Here is a 26049-nt window from a genome sequence, read left to right on the forward strand (position 1 = left end):
ATGCGACCAGTCCCCTCCATGCTGTAACGCCGTCACCATTCCGAGGGGAATTTCGGGTGCATATGGGTGCATCACCCCCGCTTTTACGTTGAGAGCGGTTCCAGCACAGTCTCGGTGTATTCTCTTCCAATGTCAAATCCCAGATATTCAGTTTCTGCTGTAGTGCAATAAATGAAAGGACATGGCGTGGGGTACCCTCATGCCTTTTGTGCTCCGGGCCTCTAAATACTCTTGCCACTTCTTGCGTAAATATCTGTAACTGGGCCGCTAAATAATATAACTCGAAGTCTGGCACTGCTAATCCCCCCTCAATCTTAGGCCTTATAAGCGTTGCCTGTGCCACTCTGCCTCGTCCCGTTCCCCAGAGGAAGGACACTACAAGCGATTTCAACTGCTTAAAAAGGTGGTTAGGTATCCACACTGGCAATGTTCTGAAATAATACAGAAACCTAGGGAGTGCTATCATATATACGACCCGTCACTGACAATGGAAGGGCAACCAAAAAGGCCATAATGCCCTTTAGGGCTCTTATACTACGACCTATGTTACCTTCCAGCATGTCTACTGCCTCATGATAGATGTATACTCCTAGGTATTTCATGCAAGTGGGCTCCCATCGCAACATCCGTATTCTATTGGGCTGTGGCTCCCCCCGTCGTACCGGGAACAAGCATGTCTTAGACCAGTTGACTTTCAATCCTGATCGTTCCCCAAAGTCCAAGAGCAATCTCTCAACTCCTGTCAGTGCCTTGTCAGCATCTTCAAGGAATAGTAGCAGGTCATCTGCGTACAGTGATCTGTACTGTTGGACGTCTCTACTACCCAATCCTCCAAAGTGGTCTCCCTTCCTTATCTCGGTAGCGAGGGGTTCCACAGCCAGAGCAAATAGCAATGGGGAAAGTGAGCACCCTTGTCATATCCCCCTTTCTACAGGATATTGTGAGGATATCAGTGTGCCTACCCTCACTCTAGCCATTGCAGATGCGTATAGCACCTTCGTCCATTGCAAGTACCCGTCTCCCAGGCCAAATCGTTTCAATACTTTATACAGATATGCCCATTCTAAACTATCAAAGGCTTTTTCAATATCTACCGATAGAACCATTGGGTGTTGCGCCTCTGGGTGGTCTTCTTTTAACAATCGCACCAAGCGTTGAATGTTCGTAGTGGTGTTTCGTGTCGGTATGAATCCCGCTTGATCGTTGTGAACTAGTGCTGTCATGCTGTAGCAATCGGGTTGCCAAGATACTACTCAATATTTTATAATCAGTAGTTAACATCGACAGGGGTCTGTAAGAGGCTGTATTTCTGCCTTCTCTCCCTGGCTTCAGCAGCAGTATCACTAACGCTTCACGCATAAATTGCGGTAAACCTCCTAACTCCCTTGCCTCTTTGTAGACTTTGTGGAGTCTGGGTGCTAATAAGTCAACGTACTTTGCATAGAATTCTATGGGCAGTCCATCCAATCCTGGAGTTTTGTTGCGGGCCATACGCTTGATGGCACTCCGTATTTCCTCTAAGTGTATGTCCTTCCCTAGTTCTTCCGCCTCTTCTTGTTCCAACACTGGTAATTGTAAATCCCTGAGGAATACGTCTAGGGCCGGATCTCCGGCCTCCAGCCTACTTTTGTAGAGAGCTTCATAATAATTCGTGAAGCATTGCAAGATCTCGTTTTGGGTATAGACCACCTGTCCTCCCTCTGTGTCCAAGGCCACTATAGGGGAACTTCTTTTTGCAGGGTTGGCCAACCAAGCCAGCAAAGTTCCTGCTCTATCTCCCTCTTCATGGGCCCTCACTGTGTAGGCTTTGTGATCAAAACTACGCAATCGTTCTACTTCTGTTGCCACCCCTTCTCTCGCGCGTTAACTTTCTCTTGGAGCTCCGGGCGTCCAGGCCGTAAGAGCTCTATCTCACGCAACGCGTTATCGGCCTTATTCAAATCATTCAAGAGTTCCTTCCGCACTCCAGCATATTTTCCTATACAGAGCCCCCTGATAACCACCTTGAAAGCATCCCATTCTACTGCCCTCGTCTCGGTTGTCCCTGCGTTTTCTGCATAATAATGAATGATCCCCTCCTTCAACGTGACCTGAAAAAGTGGGTCCATTAGTGTTTCGGGGCGTAACTTCCAAGAAGGGACACATGAGACTCCAGGCATCCATTGTAACGTGATCAGTAAGGGGTTATGATCTGATATTGTTTTGGTCAGATATTCAGAACGTGCTACAGTCGAGATCACCTCTGGGGAGCATAGAACTGTGTCTAGTCTCACATGCAGGTCATGCATGCCTGAAAAGTAGGAGTAGTCACGGCTCTGTGGGTGTTGTGTACGCCAGGCATCGATTAGTCCCCACCGTGTCTGCCAGTCTTGTCTCCCTTTAGTCAACCGGTGTATCGGGGAATCAGGCAAGGGAGGATGCGACCTATCTAGTGAAATGTCGGTTATGGAATTAAAATCGCCACCTATCAGAAGCGGACTTGCAAGATAATGTGCCAGCGACCCAGATATCTTTGACAAAAACTCAATTGGTCAATATTAGGTGCATATATGCTGCAGAAGGCGACCTCCCTACCCCTCAATCTCCCTTCAATGGCTACAAACCTACCCTCCGGGTCTATCGTCTGTTTAGTCATCTGAAAGGGGACTCCCGCCCTAATCCATATTAGCGCCCCTCTGGCGTATGCAGAGTACGTGGTGTTATAGACTTGTCCTCGCCATCTACGTTGCAATGCCATCCCCTCAGTCTTCGTTAAATGTGTTTCCTGGAGCAGTGCAATATGTATACCTCTCCTAACCAGATAGGCATGGATTTTGTGTCGTCTTGTCATGGTGTGCAGACCTCTCACATTCCAGGTTATGCATTGCAAATTATCAGAGTCACCTATTGTCCCACAGTCCCTTGGGCTTTTCTCCTGTCTTCACCCCGATCTCCTTCTGTGTGTCTGCGTCAGTGACAACCCCTCCCATCTTACTACCCAAACAGCCCCTGGTTCCCTCCCTCCCCAGAACAGGACCTAGCAACAAATATCTAGTTCCCATCCAAACTAACACAATACACAACTCGTCACAAAACCCATCAGTCGTTACTGTGGGCATGCCTTAAGGGCAAGAAGAGGGGCCAGCAGCCAATTGGTGGCTAATCACTTCGGGAATGCTTACCAGCCCATGAGCCCTAATATATAATGTACCCCCACGCCCCTCCACCCCCCCATCACACACGGCACAACCAAACTCCCCCATTAAGACATTCCCAGGAGTCCATCACAGCTCCAAGTACTCAGCCAACCAACTTCCCGCTCTCAGCTATCCTTCGTCCAGCATACCCTCCGCCGTATCTGGAGTGACCTTCGGTAGCTGAACGCTGTCCGTTTCAGATTGTTCCGGGTCGGATTTGGCGTTGTCTCTCTCTGATTCCGTATCACCCACTGACGGATTTTCTAGTGCCGCCGATAGTGTGGACACCGCTGCCACTGCTACCAGTCGTTCCGCAGCTGTTTGAGATGGGGAGGGTCTCCGCAATCCTCGCTGTCTGTCTCAAAGCCATCGTGATTTCCGTTGTGGCAAGCCCTCGATGGCCATCAGGAGCTCCTCTTCGCTTCCGTCTTTTCCAGCCCTGTAAGTTTCCAGCCAAGCGCAGCTATCATCTGGAGTATCAAAAAAACATGTTTTGCCGTCAACAATGATTCTCAGCTTAGCCGGGAAGAGGAGCGAATATTGTAGTCCTTCCGTGCGCAGCTCCCTTTTGACAGCTAAAAAAGAAGTCCGAAGGCGCTGGGTCTAGTACCTGTAGTCGGGGAAAATATTGACCTTGCTGTTCTCCACCTGAAAGGGGCCGTTTATCCTCGCTTGTTGTAGGATCAGATCCCGGTCTCGGAAGTGTAGCAGACGGGCCACCACCGGTCTTGGGGGTCGGCCTTGCTGAGGTGGCCGAGCCGGCACCCTGTGTGCTCGTTCCAATGTATAGAAGGTAGATAAGCCCTCCGGTACCACTACAGTTTTGAGCCAGGATTCTAGATAGGATATCACATCCGCACCTTCAATTTTCTCCGGCAGGCCCCCTATGCGTATGTTGTTCCGTCGATTTCGGCCCTCGGCTTCCTCCGCTCTTTTTTCCAGGGCACCAACTCGATCCATTACTTTGTCTAGGGTGGCCCTAAGGGTCTGCTGCGCCGGTGCAACAGTACGGAGCGTGCTCTCTACGTCTGTGACGCTATCCGCCAATTTCCCGTGATCAGCGCGCAGCAAGCCCAATCTCGTGGCCACTTGTGCTATGTCCTTCTGAAGTGCTGTGCGGGAGTCTGATATTGCCATTAGAATTTTGTCCAATTGCTCTTGTAGGTGGGGGTCTCGTACCTGCTCAGGCTCTCCGCGTTCCTCCCTCTCGGGCGTCTCATCATCCGTTTGCGGCTGGGCTCCCCCCTTTAATCCTTTTGGTTTTCCCATCTTCTGTCAGCCTCGTAGCGGTCCGGGCCTCTTCACTTAGTACAGTGGATGCTGCAGGGGAAAACGTAAGCCAGTCGCTCTCTATATTTCCCCTTGTGGAACTCCGTCCTCACTGCATGACCTCAGCCAGTCAGTAGCGTCCAGTCCCAGCCCCCCCGGTGTGGTTCGGGTGTAAGTCTGCACCTCAGGCAGTGGTCTTCCAGGATAAAAGCAGCAGCCTTCCGGGCCCCCCTGCAGGTAGTCCATAGTATCTCAGAGACCAGGCTGACCTCTCCAGCTCGGGACGCGGGTACCAACGGCCAGAGCGCCCAGTGAGGTATCCAATCTCTTCCCTCCTCGCAGCGCCGTCCGGTGCGTCTCCACAGTTTCACAGACCAACCATGTAATTCCCAGGCATCTCAGTTAGGGCGACCAGGCGTCCCCGTTTTGCCAGGACGGTCCTCGATTTTAACCAGCTGTCCCAGCAAAGTTCAAGAAATTTAGCTCATGACCCTGTTTGTAGAGAGGATCGACTGAAAATGGTGGGAGGTGTTTTTTTATGGTTTACAAAGCAGGGAGAGTTAGCAGGTACTTTAAGAAAGCAATTTAATAAACAGGCAAGCTACGGGGTTTAAAAATTGCATTGTATATATTTTCTTACTGCCTGTTCTGTAATCCTCTGATGATGAGCGCTCTCAGCACTTGAAGTAAAATTGTAGTCTTTCTTCTGTTTTTATGAAATGTCCCCGTCTTGGCTTTGATATTCTGGTAACCTCTATCTCAGTGCCAGTTGTAACAGCCCCCAGGGTCACGCTTCTCTGTCTCAATGGGCGCAGGTCCGGGACCCCCACCACAGGTCTCTCGCTGCCGAGGGGGGCAGCCGCGCACTCCTCTCCAGCGGGGAATTTCGCTCAGCCGCTGCCTCCCTGCTTGCAGTATGTTAGCGAGGGTCCCCGCAGATGTCGCTCCCGCCCTCCAGCGCCGTGCACCTCAACTGCCCCGGGCGCGTGTGCAGGGGAGTGCTCCAGTTCTCCGCCACCTTACCCCCTCAAGCCTGTCTGGCCGGGCTTCTCAGCAAATTTGCGCACTGTCCCCAGGATCTGCGATGTGGCAGCCGATCTCCGCTGCGGTGTGGCGCGTCTTGGCCGCCTCTTCCCCGCGGTCACCCCAATAGCAGCGGCGAGGCTCAGGCGCCCGCCCAAGCCACTACACCGATCCCGTGTCCACAGCGCAGCTTTTAGCAGCAATCCCGACGCGTTTCAAGCCGCCAGTCCGCTCTGCTCACCGGCGTGCTCCAGCGGGGTCCCTGCACACATCGTCGCCTCTATATACCTCAGTCGTGTCCCAACGCCGGGGGGCTCCTCTCTCGGGTCGCCATTTTGCTTGATGCACCGCAGCTCCCCGGTCAGCTGTCATGAGCCCTCCAGGTCCGCGGCACTCACGGTTTTGCTAGCCTGGGAGGGGGACACTCCGTACCCGATCCCCTTGAGAGAGTGGGAAGTCTCGGGTGCCAGTAAAGCAGGATAAATAGTGGCTCTGGCACGGAGCCCTTAGTTTAGGCAGCCACCATTGTCGGCCGCTAGCTACGCCCCCCTCCATGTGCTTAATCATGCAACACAAATCATCAATTCATTACACAATTAGAATATAATACACAAGTCAAGTTTTTAAAAACATTTAAAAAAACAATAGATAATTCATAAATAAACCTGGAACTAAAAACCTTCAAGGAATGTACTGCTCTTATTTCCCCACAATTCTCCTACATTTAATAGCCGAGGAAATACATCTGTATACTGTTATACACCCTAGGTCCATCTGGAGCCATTGCATGTGAGTCAGAGCCTCCTTACGCTTCCGAATATATTAGTGTTCTCTGTAAAGGGTTAGAAGAGATGAGTTCTTTGCAGTCTATAAAGATTACAGAAGTAGAATATATGTAACTGCGATTGCGTATCAGGTCTTTAGTAGCAAATATTTTAGAGGAGTAGGACACCAAAAAATGAGTCACCCCCAATCTAAATCTTATCAGATAAAATCTTTGATTTTGTGGGACTTTTAGCAAATAGGGCTCAATCCAGTGGGTTGTACAAAGGGAGAAGTAGGCCACCACCATGCCAATATATGAATCAGCCTCACGCCTCATTTACTCTTTCGTCTTAGTAATTCTCCCTTTATCATGGCGGAATGTCTAGATTCTATACACTTCGGATTGCGGAACAAGACAGACCTACCAATGGCATCAAGCTCTTGTTACACGATCTTGAGGCAACTACACTTTTGTACCCCAATCAGTGTTGACCAGTTGCATCAGTTCGACAGCCACAAAAGAATTGGAGCCATCCTCACTACGTCACTTATAAAGTTTAGTCTAAGCTCCTCATGGACTATTGTGGAAGGGATACTGGGAGGCAATGACTGACATAAACTTGCGTAAAAACTGGTTTTCACTGTGCTGGAGGGGTGAAGGATCAGTGTGCCCCCAGCCCCATAGGTGACATAAGAATTCGGTCTAGCTTTGTAGATGGTAAACGCTGCTTCTGAGGGAATGGATCCCAGTTTGGTAGCACATTTACATAAGAACACAGTTGCCTGCTCAAACTGTGTTACCCTAAACCCCTCAAGGTGTAGTCAGCAATTCTTGTAGTCAAATGGTACTCCTAGAAACGGAAAAACACAATTTAAGAGCTGTTCTATCAATAAAAAAGAGAGATAGCCTACTTCGCGGTTGCCCACAAACCATTGCATATGATTTAGATCAATTTGGGGAGAGTCCCATATCAGTCATAAAACTCACAAAACTATTCATCTGTAGCTCCCTCCCTGCATTTGCCATAAGGAGCAGTCATCTGCGAACATAAGTTCCGGCAATTGGCGTGTCCCCACCCAGGGTAGTTCGGCTGCGACTTCAATCAGACAGGCCTTCAAGCCGTTGATATACAAACTGAAAAGAAAAGGTGCCAACATACAGCCTTGCCTGACACCCTTTCTAATCTTAATATAGGGAGTACACTCCCAACTTGCCCTATACCTAATCCTGCCTTTCACATCTGCATGCAGCTGGGCAAAAAGATAATCAATCTTGTGGTTGGCACCCTGAGCTAGCAGCGTTGTTGACAATTTCTCCCTTATTACATTAGCAAATGCTGCACTTAAATCAGTGAATGCTAAAAAAGTCTAGGCCACCTGTGGCAAGTATTTGGGCATTCTAAAACTTTTAAGGAAATTTTTCACCTGGATACCAGTCAATTGGGAAAAAACATAATCAAGGGCATGGGGACTATCTGTTTGCTCTATTCCAAGTGATATGTAACACAGCAACTCATGGCTAGGGGGCAGGCAAAGTATAGTATGTTGGTAGCCCAGATGATGACACTGGACATAACACGTGTGTTGATGGGACACCACTAACCAGTTACAGCTTTCTTTGCTGGTTTTTCTGGTCTGTGTTTCTCTATATGAGTGCTTTTCTCAGCAATTTCTGTTTCTGAGTAGATCACCAGAGCTATAGCTTTGAGTTCTTGTGATCAGGTTTGTTTATTTAATTTGGACATTCCTCTTTGATAGACTATTTTGGACTCCTTTTTTGTATTGATATTTCTGTATCTGCCTTTCTAGCTATCCTGCATTGGTTGCCCACGCGGCAAAGAGCAAAGTTTAAACTTCTTTGTCATGTGCACAAAGCCCTTTACAAAACAAGTGCACAAATCCTACAAGTTAGAGTAGAAGTGTATACTCCAGCACGTTATCTGCCAGCTGTTCAGTGGAACATGCAGCCATTAGATCTCCGCCTCACTGAAGAACATCTTAGGTTCAGGAAGAAATTAAAATCCTGGCTGTTTAGGACTTAAGGACTTTTTTATGCGATCTAGTGAACCTCTAAAATGATAGGGATAAACTCTGCGTTGTGATATCGCCTTGGGGATGATTGTTGCGCTCTACAAAAATCATAAATAAATAAATAAATAAAATACATTTCTATTTCCAAATTGCTGTAGACAAGATTTGCTTTGTCATTTAGTAGGTTGAACTGGGAGGAAGAGAGGTGGACTTGGAAGGCAGTTGAGAGGTTTGCACAGCTTAGACAGGGAGTCACCATTTTAGATTTTAGGTGCATGGAGCTCTGGAGTAGTTTTGATGCCAGAAATAGTAAAGCCAAGAAAGAAAGTCAAGGCTTTATTATCAACATGGTAAAGGAAAGCCTGGCTATTTTACCAAGGAGAAAATCTGCCTGGATCTGAAGAGGATAATACTCACCTCTGCCTGCTGTACTGAAGAATATTTCTTAGAAGCCTGCCTGACCAAAGATCACTATATCCTGAACATCTACATTTAAACATTTGCTACAGTACTAATGGCACTGGTCTCCAACTATCTCACTAGGCAGAAGGTGGTAAAGGTTTCCTGTGTAACTGCCCTACTTAGGCTGCAGCACACAGATGCTGATACAGGGGAAGTTTGGAGCCAGGAGGAATTACAATGAACCTGCTGAGCCTTTACATTCTAGTAGACTAAGCAGTGTTGTGGATACCCTTGAGCAATTGGGAAAAGTTGAAAAAAATTAATCATTAATATTTGAGGATGCTTCTTCACTGCTACTAGCGTTTTGGAAATCTTTTAGTGCTGAGAGAATCCACTCCTGACCAGAGGTGGCTCCTCCGGTAAGGCGGAGGACCGCCGCCTCACTAAAACAATTGCCCCCAGAGATGGAAAAATAAAATGGTAAAAAAGTTCATTAATTATCATTTTATTTTTCAATATCCCGTTCCGTGCCGAGTGTCAAGACGGGGCGGGGCTTTCTGATTTCTGCTGCTGCCAGTCAGGTAGCAGCAGAAAGCAGTGATGGGCACGGCACTTTAAATTTAAAGTGTGCATGTCTTGTAACGGCCAGCCAGACATGCGCTTTTTAAACCTCTCAAACCCAGTTGCCATAGACAGCTTTAGAGACTGCATAGGGCTCCAGTGTCCTCGGGAGCGCCGAAGGAGACTGCTCACTCCAATCCTGGTGCTTCAGTCATGCTGCATGAGAACAGCAACAGGATTGGTTACTACAGTTTACTGGGTTCCGCGTTGGAACCTGCCTGCTTGGAAAGGACTCGAGTGAAGAGGATGTTGTGCCAGGAAGGTAAGTGGAATTATTTTTTTTCACTTACTTTTTACTTTTATTTTTGTCCTCCCGCTCTACCACCCTCCTTACATGACAGCCGCCACTGCTCCTGACGACTGGGACAACTTTCATATCTCCTTGAAATGGAAATAATTTTGATGGCATCAACTTAGAGTCTTTTCCGTGTGTGAGTTTTTTGGAAAGACGTTAAAGACTACATCTGCACTATTTAACCACCGTATCTGACCTTAAGGGGCTCTTTCTGACCATATTATCAAAGATTGACTTCTTCTCTCCAGATCATAGTGAATAGAAAGATTTCCAAGTCCATTGGAACAAACTTTAATATGCCAATCATCAATGTCTATCTCACAGTGCTCAGATGGGGGTCATCCACAAAGTGTGCCTAAGTCTGGTGAAGGACATTTACTTTTTACATGTTTTGCATTTCCTACAAAATAACATTGAACAACATTTTCGATGGTTTTGCTATAAATCCTACATCTAATTAACTTAATTTCTGTAACATTTTGCATATAAATTCTTGTCTTTTTGACGTCTGAACTTTTTAACTTCTTTATTTTGCAACTGAATTGTTTTTTTGCAGGTACAGCACAATACTTTTCTTAGAGGAAGGATTTACTGCTTATGCCTACTAGCCAATTGTGGATGAAAGAAACCTCTTTAATTTTGCTACTTAAACTTCTTGGGCCTTGTGGGAGCTCAGTCAGACCTGACATCTAGACTGTGGCGTCCCTCCCTTTGCCCCCTCGCCTGCCCCTCAATCACACACAAATTTAAGTTGCTTAATTTATATGAATTAAGACTTCAAATCCGAAAAGGCAATAGATTATGAAATGAACCCTCAGAGCTGAGAAGGGGTATCCACAGTGTGGATATGTATAATTTCATTTCAGATTAATTTATGTACAATTTCATATATTCTGTGCCTCCAAGCACAATTCCTTTCCCTGTCATGTTGAGTCCCCTGCAGCTCAGTTCTTCTGCAGGAAGATCTGCTATTGAAGAATGGTTTAACTCAATGAAGTTGACACCCAGCTCTACCCATGTAAATATTGGATGGCCTTAGCCTTCCTAAAATTAAATTCCTCAAAGAAATTATTTCATTTTTTCCAGTGGGGAAATCCTCTGAGCTGGTTTAGAATTAAATCTCTGATGTGCCCCTGCAGGTTCTCGCTCTGATCCTTACACAAGCTAAAACCCTGAGGCCCCCACCATTAATTCTATGACATTAAGGGTCCAATTTAGAGTTTGAAGGACATGGTACACTCTTATAAACATGGTGGAGAACCCTGCCCATCAAACCTTCGTCCACCTGCTCTATTCAGAGTTAGACGGATAATCATCTTTCTGATGCCGGTCCCCCCGCAGGCTCCGCCACCAGAAAGTTTACTCAGATGGGTCAATGGATTAGGGACTGCCTAAGAAGGGACATCACACAGCCGCAATATACAGAGTGGACAGCTAGATGTTTTTTTTTTCTTGTATGTCACCACCAGGAAAAACCTGGTGGTAGAAGATAGAAAAATAAACTCCAGCTTTAGGAGTATGTTTCGTGCACAGCTGCCTGAAACACAGCATCTGGACACAAAATTCCAGTGCTTTCAAAGGAACCACCATGATAGCAGTTCCTCTGAAGGCACTGAGAACACCGCTTGGAGCTGTGGTGTTTTCAAAGTATGGCAGGCAGGAGTCTGCAAGGGTGGCAGAGGGCATTACCTCTGCCACCCTGGTAGACGGTAGCCAACCCATAAACTCAGATTAGGCCCCTAAGACATCTTTCAAAATTAAGGGCCCGATGTAGGTAAATACTATTTACCGATTCCTAAATACCGAATTTTACCGATTCGGTATTTAAGAATAGGTAAATAGTATGTAATTTTTCGGTAAATTTTGCCGGATTGGTAACATTTGGTATTTACCGAATTGGTAATTCCCATTCATTCCAATGGGCCTGGAGGCCCATAGGAATGAATGGGAATTACCGAATCGGGAAATACAGATTCGGTAAATGGGGAACACATACAAGGGTGGCAGGGTGTCACATTGACACCCTGTTGCACCCCTGAATAGTTCATGGGTGCACATGTGGCACACATACATGCCCTAAGGGCATGTATGTCTGCCACATCGCAGTGTTGTAAAAGCAAAAAATTGCTTTTTCAAAGGTTTTCTTCATTTACCACCAACTTGTAGTTGGTGGTAAATAACGAATCCTTAACTGAGGAATGCACTCACTTGAGTGCCCTCTACATTACAGATTCTGTAATTTACCGAATCGGTATGTTAAGAAATCGGTAAATGACCGATTCCTTAAGTTACCGATTCGGTAAAATACCGAATCCTACAAAAATGCCACCTACATTCCAAATTCCGGTCGGTAACGGCTGAAATTCGGTAATTTCGGCCGTTACAGACCGGTATTGGGCGACCTACATCTGGCCCCAGATCTTTAATCTAGATTCTGCAATCCTAATTGAAAGTAAATTACTTTAACTTGGCCAAATTAAATGTAATTTAATGTTCAATTATTAATCTTAATTATTTTAAATGTAACCTTCATTTCTTAGTGCTCTTAGATATAGAGAGTGGTCCTTTATGGCCACCGTAGTTCTACTCTAGACCAAACCAAGTTTATTCTGCATTGGAGGGTCCAAAAGGTCAGACTTCTCGGCCATTTTGTGGGTGAAAATGTGACCATCTCAAGTCATTGCTTTGTGGTTTTGAACGGCTCCCAGTGGATGTCATGCAGGTATCACAGAACACATAAGGCCTGAAGTCATCAAAAGAGAACAACAGCTCTTTACTAAGAATGACATATTCCAATACTGCACCTGACAGTCCAGAGCAACACGGAGTTCATATGAAATGTTCTTCATCCATTCACTGGACTTTCCCACTGCAGTCTTTAGGGCGATTACTGTACCACCTCTTTGGAAAACGGGAATCTATAAATTAAATGAAATCATTTAACATATGTCTCGGAATAAAGGCCTCAGAGGTCATTATGGTAATGTAATTTCAAGGCTTTATTCGAGGAATATACTCATAAAAGCACAAACATACATTTAAAATACATAATAATAACATTTTCCTTGTTTATAAAGACTATTTAAAACATTTGTACATACATGAGCAATAAAAGAAATTATTTAGTATACATTTGCACATTTGCACAAATATCCCTTGATACCCTAATTATGTTACATTGGAAGAGATTGTCCTCCGTCTAATAGACCAAGCCCACCCCAGATACTTTGCTGTTCCTAAAACGATAGGCATATCAGTGGTGGTACAAATGATTCATAGTGCCTCAACACCCCTGGATGTCCCTAGGTTTCTGCAGACAGGAGTTAGCCAAACTCTTCTCGGGGTGGCATAAGCTATGCACACGAATAAAAAGTGACCTGTGCTTTCCTTAATTGCACCACAAACCGGGCAGGACGAGGTAGTTACACTCCTCCACCTACCCGTCAATGATCTCAGAGGGAGGGCACCTGATCTCAACTGGAAGAAAAGCTTCCTATCCTCTGGGTTTGTAATACTGTCCCAATATAGTTCCAGTATAGGACACAGTTTGATTTCTAGGAAGCGCCCCACCATTGTATCTGACATCGTTCTACTCCAAAGTTTACCATCTATCCAATCCCAATATACACTTTTGATTGTATTTTTACTTGGAAAGGGTTCTCCAGATGGATTGTCCCATAGTTTAGAGAGTCCGAGGTCCCCTAAAGCCGCTCTAAGATTTTTTAACCACACTATTTTGTGGAAGATGTCAGCTTTGATTATGGCAAGGAACCCCTCTGCGTAGTGCCTTATCTCCGGGGTAGTCCAGAGGCGTCTCCAGTAAAGGATCGGGCGCAATCGCGCTCGGTCACTAACTGATCTTCTCCCTAGATCAAGACCAAGCGGGATCAGTGGTGTACTCTGGGGGAGACCTGTGATTCCCCTTAGGACCTATTCTCCGATATCTGTAGAGGGAGAAGCCTATCAAAGCCCCATAACTCTGCCCCATATAGAGCAGACCCAATAGCCTTAGCGTCATATACTGCTAGGACTGGTTTTATGGGCTTTGATTTTGACTTTTTGTGTTCCACCCGGAGTACCCCGGAAATCTGTTGGTGCCTCAATACTGCCATTTCAACATGCTGGGACCATTTTAGATTATTTGTTATCTGTACCCCTAGATATGTAAATACAGAAACAGCCTCTAACTCACAGTTATTCAAAAGTATTTTGGGCCGGGGTCTACGCTTAGTTGAGAAGGCCATCAGCTTGGTCCTACCCACGTTAACTTCCAGGCCATGTTCCCCACAGAACAGATCAAAGATGTTTAGGGCTCGCTGCAAGCCTGCCGGTGTTTTAGATAAAACCAACGTATCATCGGCGAACATCAGGATCGGAACCCTGACGCCTGCCAACGAAGGTGCGTTGACACTGGCATCCAGCATCCTAGCCACAATTCCGTTAATAAAAAGGGAAAAAAGCAGGGGGGCCATAGCACACCCCTGTCGTACTCCGCGTCCAATTGGGAAATCGGCAGATGATTCGCCATTCGTGCCCCACTGGACTTTGGCGAAGTTACATTCATGTAGCCTCATTATCAGGGTGAGCAACTCAGCTGGAAGGCCTATATCACTCAGGACTGCCCAGAGCTTTCTCCTTGGGACCAGGTCGAAGGCAGCCCGCAAGTCAACAAAAGCGACATACAGGCTGCCCTCACCAAGCACCACCGTCCCCCACTGCAGCAGAGCAAAACGAAACACCTGATCGACGGTGCTTGTTGCCCGCCGGAATCCAGCCTGATATGGGGACAGGGCATTTTCCTCATCTACCCAGTCCATTAACCTGTTTACCACCATTCTCCCCATCACTTTTTGGATAGTGGCAATCAAGCTTATCGGCCTATAATTGGCCGGAAGGGACCGATCTCCTTTTTTATATATGGGTATAATAGTTGCTCCCTTCCATAATTCCGGGACTACTGTTCCCTTTGCAATTGCATTTCCTAGGAGAAATATATACCTAGCCCACCTCGCCTTATCATTTATAAAAACATCAGAGGGTATCCCGTCTAAACCCGGGGCCCTTCCCCCTTTGGCAGCGCCTATTGCAGCTTCAGTTTCTTTGATGGAAAATAAATTCCCTGTAGGGAATACAGCTGAAACTACCTTCACGTCATTAAACTCCGTTGACTCAGCGTACTGCGGTTCAAAATAATCCACCCAGGCACCCTCTGCGACATTGTTATCAGGTTTGTTTGGAAGTCCTCCTCTACCCCACTTGACAATATTCCAGAACAACCTGGAATCCTTCGCCCCTGCGGCCTCCTTTAGCTCAGCCCAGTGGTTTTCATCCCATGTTTTTTTGCCAGTAATACACAAGCCTTATAGTGCTTCCTGGCGTCACCAATCACTACCTTATCCCTATTCCTAATTGCACATCCCAAGCTTAGCCTGGCTTCCCTGCACTGGTGGTTATACCAAATAGCTGGTTTAGGTGGTTTTTTCCTGTTTGTATTACTGGACCTCAAAAAATGTGGTTTTAGAGTGGAAAAGAGCTTGTTATGTATGTCCGTTATTTCCCTTGAACCTGGGGTTAGAGGATTTGCAGCCTCCATAGCAGCGATTGCAGTATCCACTTCAGAACTTATAAAGTTATAAAGTTCATAGCCTCTGCATTCGCTAGTACCCTCGGCCAGTTAAGTCTGCGCATGTCATTATGGACAACTGTCTTTTTTTATGTCTAGCTAAAATTGCAAAGCCTCTGTTTATTACTATTTGTGGGTGGGGCTTAGGTAGAAATGTGCTCTCCCCCTCCAAGTATCTTCTCCATTAGTTAAACAGATAGTGTACACAAACACAGAGCTTGTGAGCTGAAAACGCATTCTACCTAGTCGTTTCATTTGAGCTTCCTTGTCTAGATTTGTTAAAAAATACTATCATGCCATTACAATCGATGGAAACAATGATTGTTAAATATCTGGAAAGCTACCAGAACGTTCTGAGTTTAATGTTTTTTCTATGCATACTAGTCTGTGTGCTTACAGTGAAGTGGACATTTCTGTCATAAAAGAACAAATAGCTCTGTGAGTTAATGCATTAACTGCTTATATGTATGTGTGGTCAATCTGGCTTTTAGCCATCTGACGTGAGACTTTGCCAAAAGTTTGAGAGATAGACCTATGTTTTAGTGTTTACATTTGGACCTTACCTTATATAAAGCCTTATATTAAGCATAGGATATCAAACGATTTTACAATCTTTCTTGGATTTAACAAAGATCTTCTCAAGAATAAACATTGTAGAAAGACTTGTTCCTCTCAATATCTAACTGATGACTGACACGTGGAGCCAGGTCTCTTTAATCTGCATAGTCTTGCATTCATTCTGCTTGGCCTAATAGGAAAAGACATCTAGGAAAATGCATCTAAAAAAAGGCAGTGGTGAGATGCCTACAGTAAGAAAAGTGCTGCAATACGGTAATAACATGAAAAAATATTTGCCATTTTTGCTGATGATCCCTGTATTTGAATATCCGATGATGAGACACAATTGGACTTTGATTAAATGATGCATGCTTTGTGATTGGCTGAACGGCGCTATGTTGCAGGGGAGTCAACCGGGCACCAGGAGGCTTACGTGTGATAGAAGGGATATCTCAATAGAGATGGTTGCTGTAAGAAATTGGGTTACAGGTTGAGTGGGGTGGAATCCCCACTCAGGTAACAACCACAATCCTTATAAGGATGAACCACAAAAGTCACTAAATGAATGTGCTTAACCCTCTGGTACCTTTCTAAAAGTGGCATTTTCAGTTACAGACTAGCTCTCCATTGTGTTACCAATTGTGTTTACTACATGAGGACAGCTAGGTTACTTTTAATTTGTTTACTAGCGTCCCCTTTCTACAAGTTTGCCTGAAAATACCGTTAACCCTTCTCATTTTTTGTTCATGTGTCATATGTTTTATATGTACTGGATACAGGACTGTATCCCACTGTAAATTTGTGCACTTTTATCCCTTTGAATTTTCCTTACATTGATTAAATCAGTGTCCGGCTGGACACTCTTCTGCTTATAGCACACATTATTGTCTATAAATTATTTTTGTCTCTTGTTTATCATGATAAGTTATGTAATAAAATACAAGCGTCACTTATAATTATTGTAAAGGCTTTTCATTGACATCTCTAGGGTATCACTAATCTCAAAGAAATCTATTCTCTGTTTCATAAGTTCAGCCTCCTCTACCACATCTGTCTGAATATTTGGGTTAAGACTTCTTGTCAGGATCTTATTCCCGGTTTAGCGAGTGGAGGATTTTACTACTCCTACATAGGAGAATGAACTAATAGATCTCAAAGTCAGTAATCTGTACTAAAGCTCTATCCACTCTTCTTGCCATCTACTAGAGATAAACCCACGTGTGAAGCAATTAAAAGTCACAATAACCAGTGCTACACAAACCTCGCCAATAACAATGAGAGAATTTGCTCCCTATGGAATGCTGCAAATGCTATAACATCAAGCATATTTAAACTTTTGATTACTCCCTTAAATAATATTGGCTCTACATTTCAGCTCTTCCCATTAAATGCTAAAAGATGTATCCCTCCCCTGTACTTAATAAATTGTTAAAGTCCCCTGACAAAAACTTCTAACACAGTGGATATAGCTCCAATATCGTTAGCCAAGCAATATGGTAGACTGAATTGGGTTGTTACATGCTTACATATTAACAAGGAACAGTTCACCATTCTCTTCTATTCTTACAACTGTAACATATCATGGTATATCGACCAGACCTGTGTCATGCCTGTGACAACGGCAACCCTCTCTGAAACTGAAATGAGCCCCCCTCCAATATCTCCTTGAATTTGGAGTAAAATGAAGACACAACACATAATAAAAATCCAACACCAATTTATAAGCAAAGGAAATATTTTTATTTTTAAAATGACACCAAACCGACAAAAAAACAATGTAGGGAACCGGAGATATGAATTTTTTAAGATTTATAACTTTATAGCACTTAGAAACATATAGCACCATCTTGGGATATCTGGCTGCGATAGACCGGCTGAAAGTCAAAGTTTGAGGCTGACAGTGATGGAGCCAAGAGCGGCTACCACTCATGGAAGGTCCCAGTCACAGTTTTTACCTTCGAACTTTTCTGAAGCTTTTTCTCGCGGGGTCCCTCGATGCTCTTCACCAGGCCGGATTCGGTAAGGGTTCGCCGGCCTCTGATTTTTTCTACTCCCAGTCAAACTCTGGAAGTTGGAACTGCAGAGCTTTTAGCAGGACGAACCTGGGAGGGTTAGCCGGCTCGCGGTTGAGTCGGTCCCCCTATGAAGCTTTTTTAAAGTTGCTCCAAAGTTCTCCAAGCTCCTGGAACTTTTTTCCTGAAGTTCCCCCAGGGATCCCAAAGTGTCTCAAATTCACTCCAAGGGTCTGGAAGCTCCAAGGTGGTCCTTGAAAGTTGAGGACTTCAGGTCCCCCAAAATCTACTTGGGCAAAGCCCTTACAAATCCACTTGTGTTCTGTAGATTAAGTATCCTTGGTGGTGATGTTCCAGGTGAGCTCTGTTAACCTGTAGCTTGCAGGGAGTTCACTCTTTAGTTCTGTTTCAGCAAGGCAATCCACAGGGCTGTAGTTTCAGCTGGTGCAGTCTTCAGAGGGCAGACAATAGAATTTTGCACCCCAACTTCTCAGCATGGCAAAGTCTTGTTTTCTTAAGTTTCAAGCAGCAGATCTGAGAGACTCCGCTCCTCATATACTTATTCCCAGTTCTCTGGGTCAATCAGGAGGTCACGGCTGACCAATGAGAGCAGGGCAACTCTCCAAGAATATGACCACATCCTGTAGAGTGTGGCATTATTTTGTCCCAGAGTGCCCCAAATCCTCCAATTCATAATGGCTGATTTTCCAGGAGGGAGGTCAGAGCTGGGTAAACCCACCCCTAGGATGGCTACTTTTCATAAACTCCCCCTTGCATCTGTGCATTCATTCTTAAGCCTAGCTCTGACTGAGGTGAAACGTTTAGTGTAAATGACACTGGTTTCTTCTCTTTTCTTTGAAGAACATGGTTTACGACTCCTCCCCCTGCCCTGGCATTCCTGTGGAACAGCACACTGCCGTCCCAGAAGAGATGGTTAACCCCAGGGGCTCTTTATCACCTCTTGAAAGCAGCTTGGCTAATCCACTTAACTCTGAACAATCAGGACAGACCACTGGAAGGCTGAATCTGGAACAACAAACAAGAAAGTCTTATAACTCCTTGTATGTACACTTTAGGAAAAATTCAACCACATCATATTCTTGAGTTTATTAATACCATTCTGGGAAGTCTGTGAATGGTACTTTTAGCCTTCTCTTATCAAGAAATATTAGTTACTAACTTCCTGCCATGTTAACCTATGTGGCAGGGGAGTTGCAATGGGAAAAATGACTTGGATCATTTTTCCAGCACAAGCACTTACAAAAAAATATTTTAGAAGTACTTCGCTTTTATCTACTGGGCCCGACTCCATGGAACAACTAGGTAGACTTTAGGGGTAATGAATCTGTAGAAATTCTGCGGATCCTCCATCCACAGGGCTCCTAGCACCAAAGGTGAATTTGGGCAGCACTTTATCACAATGTGGGGAGTGAAATGTGAAATTTCACTTAACCCAGGGCATATAAAACTCATTTTATAAGGGTCTACCTTATAGATACCTGACCCGCCCCACCCCTGGGACACCTAGGGGAGATACTGGGGGTTCCTAATATGACAAAACATTGTGGGTTATCCATTTGTATGTGCCCCAACGTCCAATTTGAGCACAATTTACTTTTTAAAAGCAGTCCTGCGACCCAGGGCTACTTTTAGTATTAAATCTTTTTATTGAAAAATCAGCTAGTACACAGACAGTAGAACTTCCCATGATTCGAAAGACGTTCAATGCATAAGAAAATGGCATGGGAAAACATTGACAAGAACATATGTTGAGCCCAGATGACATACGAGGCTCTCTCCACACCTGACAATTCTGTATAAGCCAGCCAGCATTCAAAAGAAATAACAAGAACCAAACCCCCAACCCCCACCTCCACACCACCCCCTGCCTACCCTCCCACCTCCCACGTTCCCGGTCCAGTACCCCTCTATTTCAACGCAACCATCCACTCCAGGGTGTCTCAAGAATTGACCTGTGACAGGTGTTAGCAAACGTAGACACCGGGGGCATGTCACCTACATAAATTCTGTAGCCAGCAAGGACAAGAATGGCTGCCACAGTTCCGCATACTTGGCACCTTCCCCTGCCTTAATTAATGACAACTTTTCCATACCCAGAACTGACGAAAGGCGATGTAACCATCCTTGGAACGTGGGGACATGTAGGGTACGCCAAAAAGCCAACACGTTCTGAATGGCGGAACCCAGAGCAATAGCAATTAATCTGCCCCTGCGTGATCTCAACGGATAGGTAATAGCATTGGGTAAACCTAGCAGGACGTAGGCGGGGAACCTTGGGATTTCCGTCTCAAAGTGTATTTCTATCTCATCAAGAACCATCTTCCAGTACCCTTGAATCTGGTCGCAGTCCCACAATAGATGGACCAACGTACCCCTCTTTCCACATCCCTGCCAACAGGATGCCTCCCCTGTATGATCCATCTCGTGCAACCTCTCAGGTGTGTAGTACCAATACGTCACCAGCTTAGTGAAGGTGTCCGTCAGCCCCATATGGTAGGCGGAGTGTCGCGCTCGATAGTAGATGCCCTCCCATTCCGTGTTGCTCAATACCCGCCCGAGCTCGTTCTCGCAGCGAACCCTTACTGAGTTATAAACGCGTGAGTACCGGTCTAGAAGCTTACGGTATAAATCCGATACGAGCTGTTTATCCGCCGTCCGAGTGATTAGCCAATATTCATAAGGTCTGAGTCTCCGGTTCGCCCTTTCCCTGACCTGGGCATTGAGTGCCCAATAACGCACTTGAAGATACCTAAGCCGTTCTGATTCCGGCAGGCCATATTCCCGTCTCAAATTCTCGAAGGGAGCTACCCCCTCCCCTGTATATAAGTGGAACAGAAATCTACATCCCGCCGGGCACCACTGAGCAAAAGCTTGGATGTCTCGCCCAGGCCTAAAATCCGGGTTTTCCAGCAACGGCGTGAGGGGAGACGGAAAGGTTGTCAAGTCGTGCGTCGTACTGGTCTGGTCCCACACCTCTAACGGGACTCTCGTGATATATGAGGCATACAAATTGGGAGGTCGGTGCTGCTTACGGAGGAAGGGGACCTCCTGCAACGGGCGGCCCGCCACCGCCTGATCCTGAAAGAGCCAATGTTTTTCTGACTCCCACTTGCTCCACTCCACCAGGGTCCGGAGTTGGGCCGCCTGATAATATAGCATCAGGTCAGGCAGACCTAGAACTCCCTTCTCCGGGGGCAACATTGCCAGCCTAAGCTTCATTCTGGGACGCTTACCATTCCAAATGAACTGAGCGAGCTCCGACTGGGTTTGGCGGATCCAGCCCTCGGGGGCGGAGCGGAATGGCGCAAAATAAATACAGGATTTGCGGAGGAATGGTCATTTTTATGGCAGCCACTCTGCCCAGCCAAGACAGCGGGAGGTGTCTCCATCTACCCAGTTCCTTAAGGAGTGTCTGACGAAGCCTGGCGTAATTGATACGCACCGTCTCCTGCAGAGTAGCCGCTAGCTGAATTCCCAAGTACGGGACAGCCTCTGACGCCCAGCGGAGAGGGAAATGCTCCTGCAGGTAGGCCCGGGTATGCCCCTCAGCAAAACACACAAGATGATGGATGGAATGTTGCACAATGGCAAAACATTCACCCCCAGTCACAGATCTGGGTTTAATCCATCGTTATTTTGCTCACCAAGCCACCCCAGTTCAGACATGGCCATATGCAAATCAGCCTTGACCCTGTGCCTCATGGGAACAGTCCAGCCGGAACTAAGCCATGTCTTTCCGGGACCGGAATAAAGCATCCTAGGACCGGTTTCTGGCTATCAGCCGTCTTCAGCCAGGATAGCTTGACTCCAGTGGCTTAGTGAGCAAGGGACCCACGTCTGGGCATACCCTTCCCACATAGGGTGAACAGCAAAACACACAAGATGATGGACAGAATGTTGTACAATGGCAAAAAATTCACCCCCAGTCACAGATCTGGGTTTAATCCATCGTTATTTTGCTCACCAAGCCACCCCAGTTCAGACATGGCCATATGCAAATCAGCCTTGACCCAGTGCCTCATGGGAACAGTCCAGCCCGAACTGCCAAGCCATGTCTTTCCTGGACCGGAATCAAGCATCCATCCTAGGACCGGTTTCTGGCTATCAGCCGTTTTCAGCCAGGTTAGCTTGACTCCAGTGGCTTAGTGAGCAAGGGACCCACGTCTGGGTATACCCTTCCCACATAGGGCGAACAGCAAAACACACAAGATGATGGACCGAATGTTGTACAATGGCAAAACATGAATCCCCAGTGGCTTAGTGAGCAAGGGACTGTGGGGGCACGGCAGTCTCCCCTCGCTTCTCTTGAAGGCTCCTCCGCGCCGGATCCGCAAGGCAAAGTCCAATCGTGGAGTGCGTCCGACGCCGGTACCAACTCCGGGGCCTCCACCCCGCAAGGCCGCACCCTCGCAAACCCTTGTGACCTTCTACTGTGCCCTGCCTCCACCGGCCGGCATATCTTCCCGAGGTGCCCCCAGAAATGCCAGGAGGGGGCTTATAGCAGGGTAGATCCGGGTCAATCTGCCCACCTCACCTGCTTCTTCAGCCTCACCGGCCGCAGTCCCGAGGCTCAGGCGCAGTCCCAAGATGGCAGCTCACCTTTCGTGCCCCGCGAGTGATCTGGGACGGCCGCCGATGCCTGCAGGCCACTCAATCCACAGCCTCCGCCGGCTCCTCTCCAGGCTGCCTCGCCCGGTGCCGTTCCACTGCCGGTGTGTGCCCCCAGGAGCCGCAGGCCTCCGGCCCCTGCCACCACGATCACTGAGGCCGCCGAACTCCACAACGAACGCCAGTATTCTCCGGCCGAATGCAGCTCCCCCGCCTTTCAGGAGCACAGCCCAATGACACCGGGGACCGACCACTGCAGTGACGGCCGCCGGCCTGTGCTAAAGATCACCGTCGGCGAGAGCTCAGGGAAGGTGCGTCCGATTACGCCGCCATCTTGGCCCCCAGGGCTACTTTTAAACTGACCTCAGGCTAAAGCTGTGCACACATGCAAGTGGAGAAAAAGCTGCTGGCCTCTAAACTGCTATGCCCTATTGTGGGCTAGGGACTTCTAGGTAGTTTTAATCCCCCTGCCGAAATATTTAATAGGGTCAGATAGGGTAGGCCATACCAAACACAGGGGTACCCCAATCCTTAGTGTACCCTAGTGTATGTAGGTGTTTTCACTGTATTCTAAATGTCTCTCTTTCAGCATAGCACTGGCCCAGGGCCTGGTTAGGCACAGCCCAGGGTCAGTCAGAGTCAGTTACCACCAGTACCATTAAGCACAACAATTTGGGGGGTGCCCAGGGAACAGGAACATTACACCCCTCCAATCTTTGGACAGTTGTGCTCCATCTTTCCCAGGAAGGTGTGCAAATATCAACCGTCCAAGATTCAAGTATGATTTCATACTAGATCTTCTAAATGCATCCCCTAATCTTCTCTTACTCCAAGGCTCGGTCCTACATATTTGTTACTGTCATTAGCAGGGCATTTCTGTCTGTCAAATAATACTACATTCTGTACAAATGGAATTCTCAGGTCAACTCGCTATGAATGAATGAGAGCAACACATTTGTAAAATGCGGCAGCTACCCATCGATGTGTCCTGCTGCCCAAGGAAGACAGAAGTGGAAAGCAAAGAGGGTAACAGCATCAGAATAAATAAAGGCCTAGTGTACAAGGTGATTTTATGGCAATTTGTGACAACAAAATGGCTCTTTTAAATGTATAAAACCCATTCCGAGATTCAGTAACTTGTTACAGAATCGCAATTTGGATTTCAGACTCAATACAGAATTAGCATTTGGAAGAGGCATGTGAAGGGCGTCCTTTCCAAATACAGATTCCTTTAATTATGTAATAAAGTTTTGAATTCAAAATCCAGAGCCAAAATCCAGATATTTTAGCACCAAATCCAAATTGGTGGAAACCATTTGCAAACAGGAAGCGGTTTCCAATAGTCCCCTCCCCTTTTGTGAATGTAGAGAAAAATGTAGAGAAAAAAAGATTTTAGGATCATATGACCTCTGAAAGCTCCTAAAACATTTTTGTAAAAGTATTTATATATTTTTTCTTTTGTTTTCTTTCTGTCAGGAAAACGGGCCGCAGTGCCAGAAAAATATATTGCTTTATTGTTAGATTTGGGGGTCGGCACAGGTAGGTACTTGTGACAAATAGGGACCCTTGCCTCTAGTCAGGATAAGGGGATTACACTCCTAAAATAATCCCTGCTCACCCCCTTGGTAGCTTGGCACGAGCAGACAAGCTTATCTCAGAGGCAGTGTGTAAAGCATTTGTGACCACATACAGTGACCCAGTGACAACACTACAGATGGACACCACACAAGGTTTTTATATCAAAAATAAGTATACTTTATATAGAGTTACCACAAGACCATAAACGACAAAAATACACAATACTGTTACTTTAAGATAGTAGATTTAGCTTACTTAAGTTCAGTTCTTAAGATGCAACACTTTGCGTCAATGTACCTTAGGTTGCATTGCGCTTCCACGACAAGCAATGTCGCAGCGAGGGAAATTTCGGCAAAGTTCAAGTACAAAGAAATAAAGACTTGAAGATCTTCCAGATGCGGCACGCTTCTCCGGGGATGCGAGAAGTTCTCGGTTCGATGCGTGGACTGCAGCGGCGACACCCTTAATTCAGCAATGCAACGGCAACAGCTCCAACTGCGACACTCTTCTTCCACAATGTATGAAGCTTCAGCGCAATGCGACAACTACAGCAGCAACATCCACGATGCGACGGCAGCAGCTCCAACGGCGGCGCGCTTCTCGGGGATGCGAGGCGATTTTCTTAGATGCAGTGCAGAGCGACAGTTCCAGCAGCGACACCCTCCCTTGGAGTTGCAACGGCAGGCACAGTGACGGTGACACGCTCCGACCTCGTTGCGAGACTCTTCTCTCAGTGCGATGCAATGCAACATCTACAGTGGCGACACCCTCCTTCGGAGTTGCGAAGGCAGCAGCAGCGACGGCGACACGCTTCCTCTTTGTTGCAGCATGCTTCTTTCCGGTGCAGTGCGACAGTTCCAGCGGCGACACCCTCCTTCAAAGTTGCAATGGCAGGCACAGCGACGCGCTTCTTCTTGATGAGTCGCGCTTCCAGCTCCTTGCGACACACAGTTCCTCAGAAGGCCCTAAACAGCAGCAGGCACTTCCAAAAGAACTCTGGGGAGCTGGGGTTTGAAGTCTGTTGTCCCTGAGACTTCAGCAGGAGGCAAGCTCTTTTCCAAGCCCTTGGAGATCTTTCACAAGTTAAAAGTAAAGTACACAAAGTTCCTTTCTCCTTCCTTTGGCAGTAAGGCAACCACTGCAGGCCAATTCCCGAAGCAGCACTTCAGCTTGGGAATAGTCTCTCCTCAGTTTCTTCAGGTTCCTTTCATCAGTAAAGGTTTCTTCTTGTAGTCCAAAGTGATCTAATTTCATGGGATCAGGGTCCCAATATTTATACCCCAAAATCCTTAGTTCTCTGAGGGGAGAGGGTCCTTCGGCAGGTAGGCGTGGCGTGGCAGGGCAGCGGTGAGTGTGCGAGTGTGAGCTGCTCAGGAGCCGGGGAGCCGGGAGCCAGGAGGCGTGAACGGAGGGCAGAGAGCCGGGGGCCCGCGGGGGTTGCGATGCCCAAGGCCGCAAGGCTGCCCCGCTAACGGTCATAGTCTCTGCTGAGGTCGGAGGAGGTGAGGAGGCGGAAACGGAGACAGAGCGGGCTCTGACCGGTAAGTCGGCCGACGGCCGTTAAGCAAGGCGCTTGAGCCAAGCCTGTGCTGGGGGTGAGGGCTGTGGGATAAGAGGCTGCCTCCTTTCTTGTTGTGCTGCGGGACGCTCTCGCCCTAACTGACCCCCCCCTCATGGCCGCACGCTACCGCGAGTCGCCTGATCCCCCCTGGCCTCACCATTCCACTCCAGTGTTGCTCCAGTGCTGCGCTCTTGCTGCTCTCTTGCTGCTCTCTTGCTCAGTCCGGCTCCCACCGGCTCGCTCGCCGCGTTCTCCCTGTGGCCCTTGCTCGCCAGCCAGCCCAGCCGTCTGGCCGTCGCCTCCAGCTCTGGGGCTGCTCCCTCTGCCTTCTTACATTGTGCCTTGCTCAAGCCCGGTCCAGCGGTGGCCAGCTCCACTGCCCCCTCTGCCCATCCTGTGAGTCAGCCTGGTCGTGCTACCTTATTGTGCGGTCGTTGGTTGGCTCCGGATAGGGCGTGAGGGGAGCAGCGTGTGAGGGCCGCTGCAGGTCAGTGCTCTGGGTGGGT

General features: G+C 47.1%; 1 protein-coding gene across 3 annotated transcripts in view; it reads right to left on the reverse strand.

Annotated features, from left to right (window-relative positions):
* GANC (glucosidase alpha, neutral C) overlaps nucleotides 1–26049 on the reverse strand; it is a 460990-nt gene that overhangs the window by 115016 nt on the left and 319925 nt on the right. For all 3 annotated transcript variants that reach the window (XM_086937212.1, XM_086937211.1, XM_086937213.1), the window contains one exon: nucleotides 12387–12500. In XM_086937212.1, the coding sequence (XP_086793338.1) occupies nucleotides 12387–12500 (114 nt within the window). The remainder of the gene's footprint in view (nucleotides 1–12386; nucleotides 12501–26049) is intronic.

The sequence above is a fragment of the Lissotriton vulgaris genome, chromosome 9, assembly GCF_964263255.1.
Source record: "Lissotriton vulgaris chromosome 9, aLisVul1.2, whole genome shotgun sequence".
NCBI classification, from domain to species: Eukaryota; Metazoa; Chordata; class Amphibia; order Caudata; family Salamandridae; genus Lissotriton; species Lissotriton vulgaris.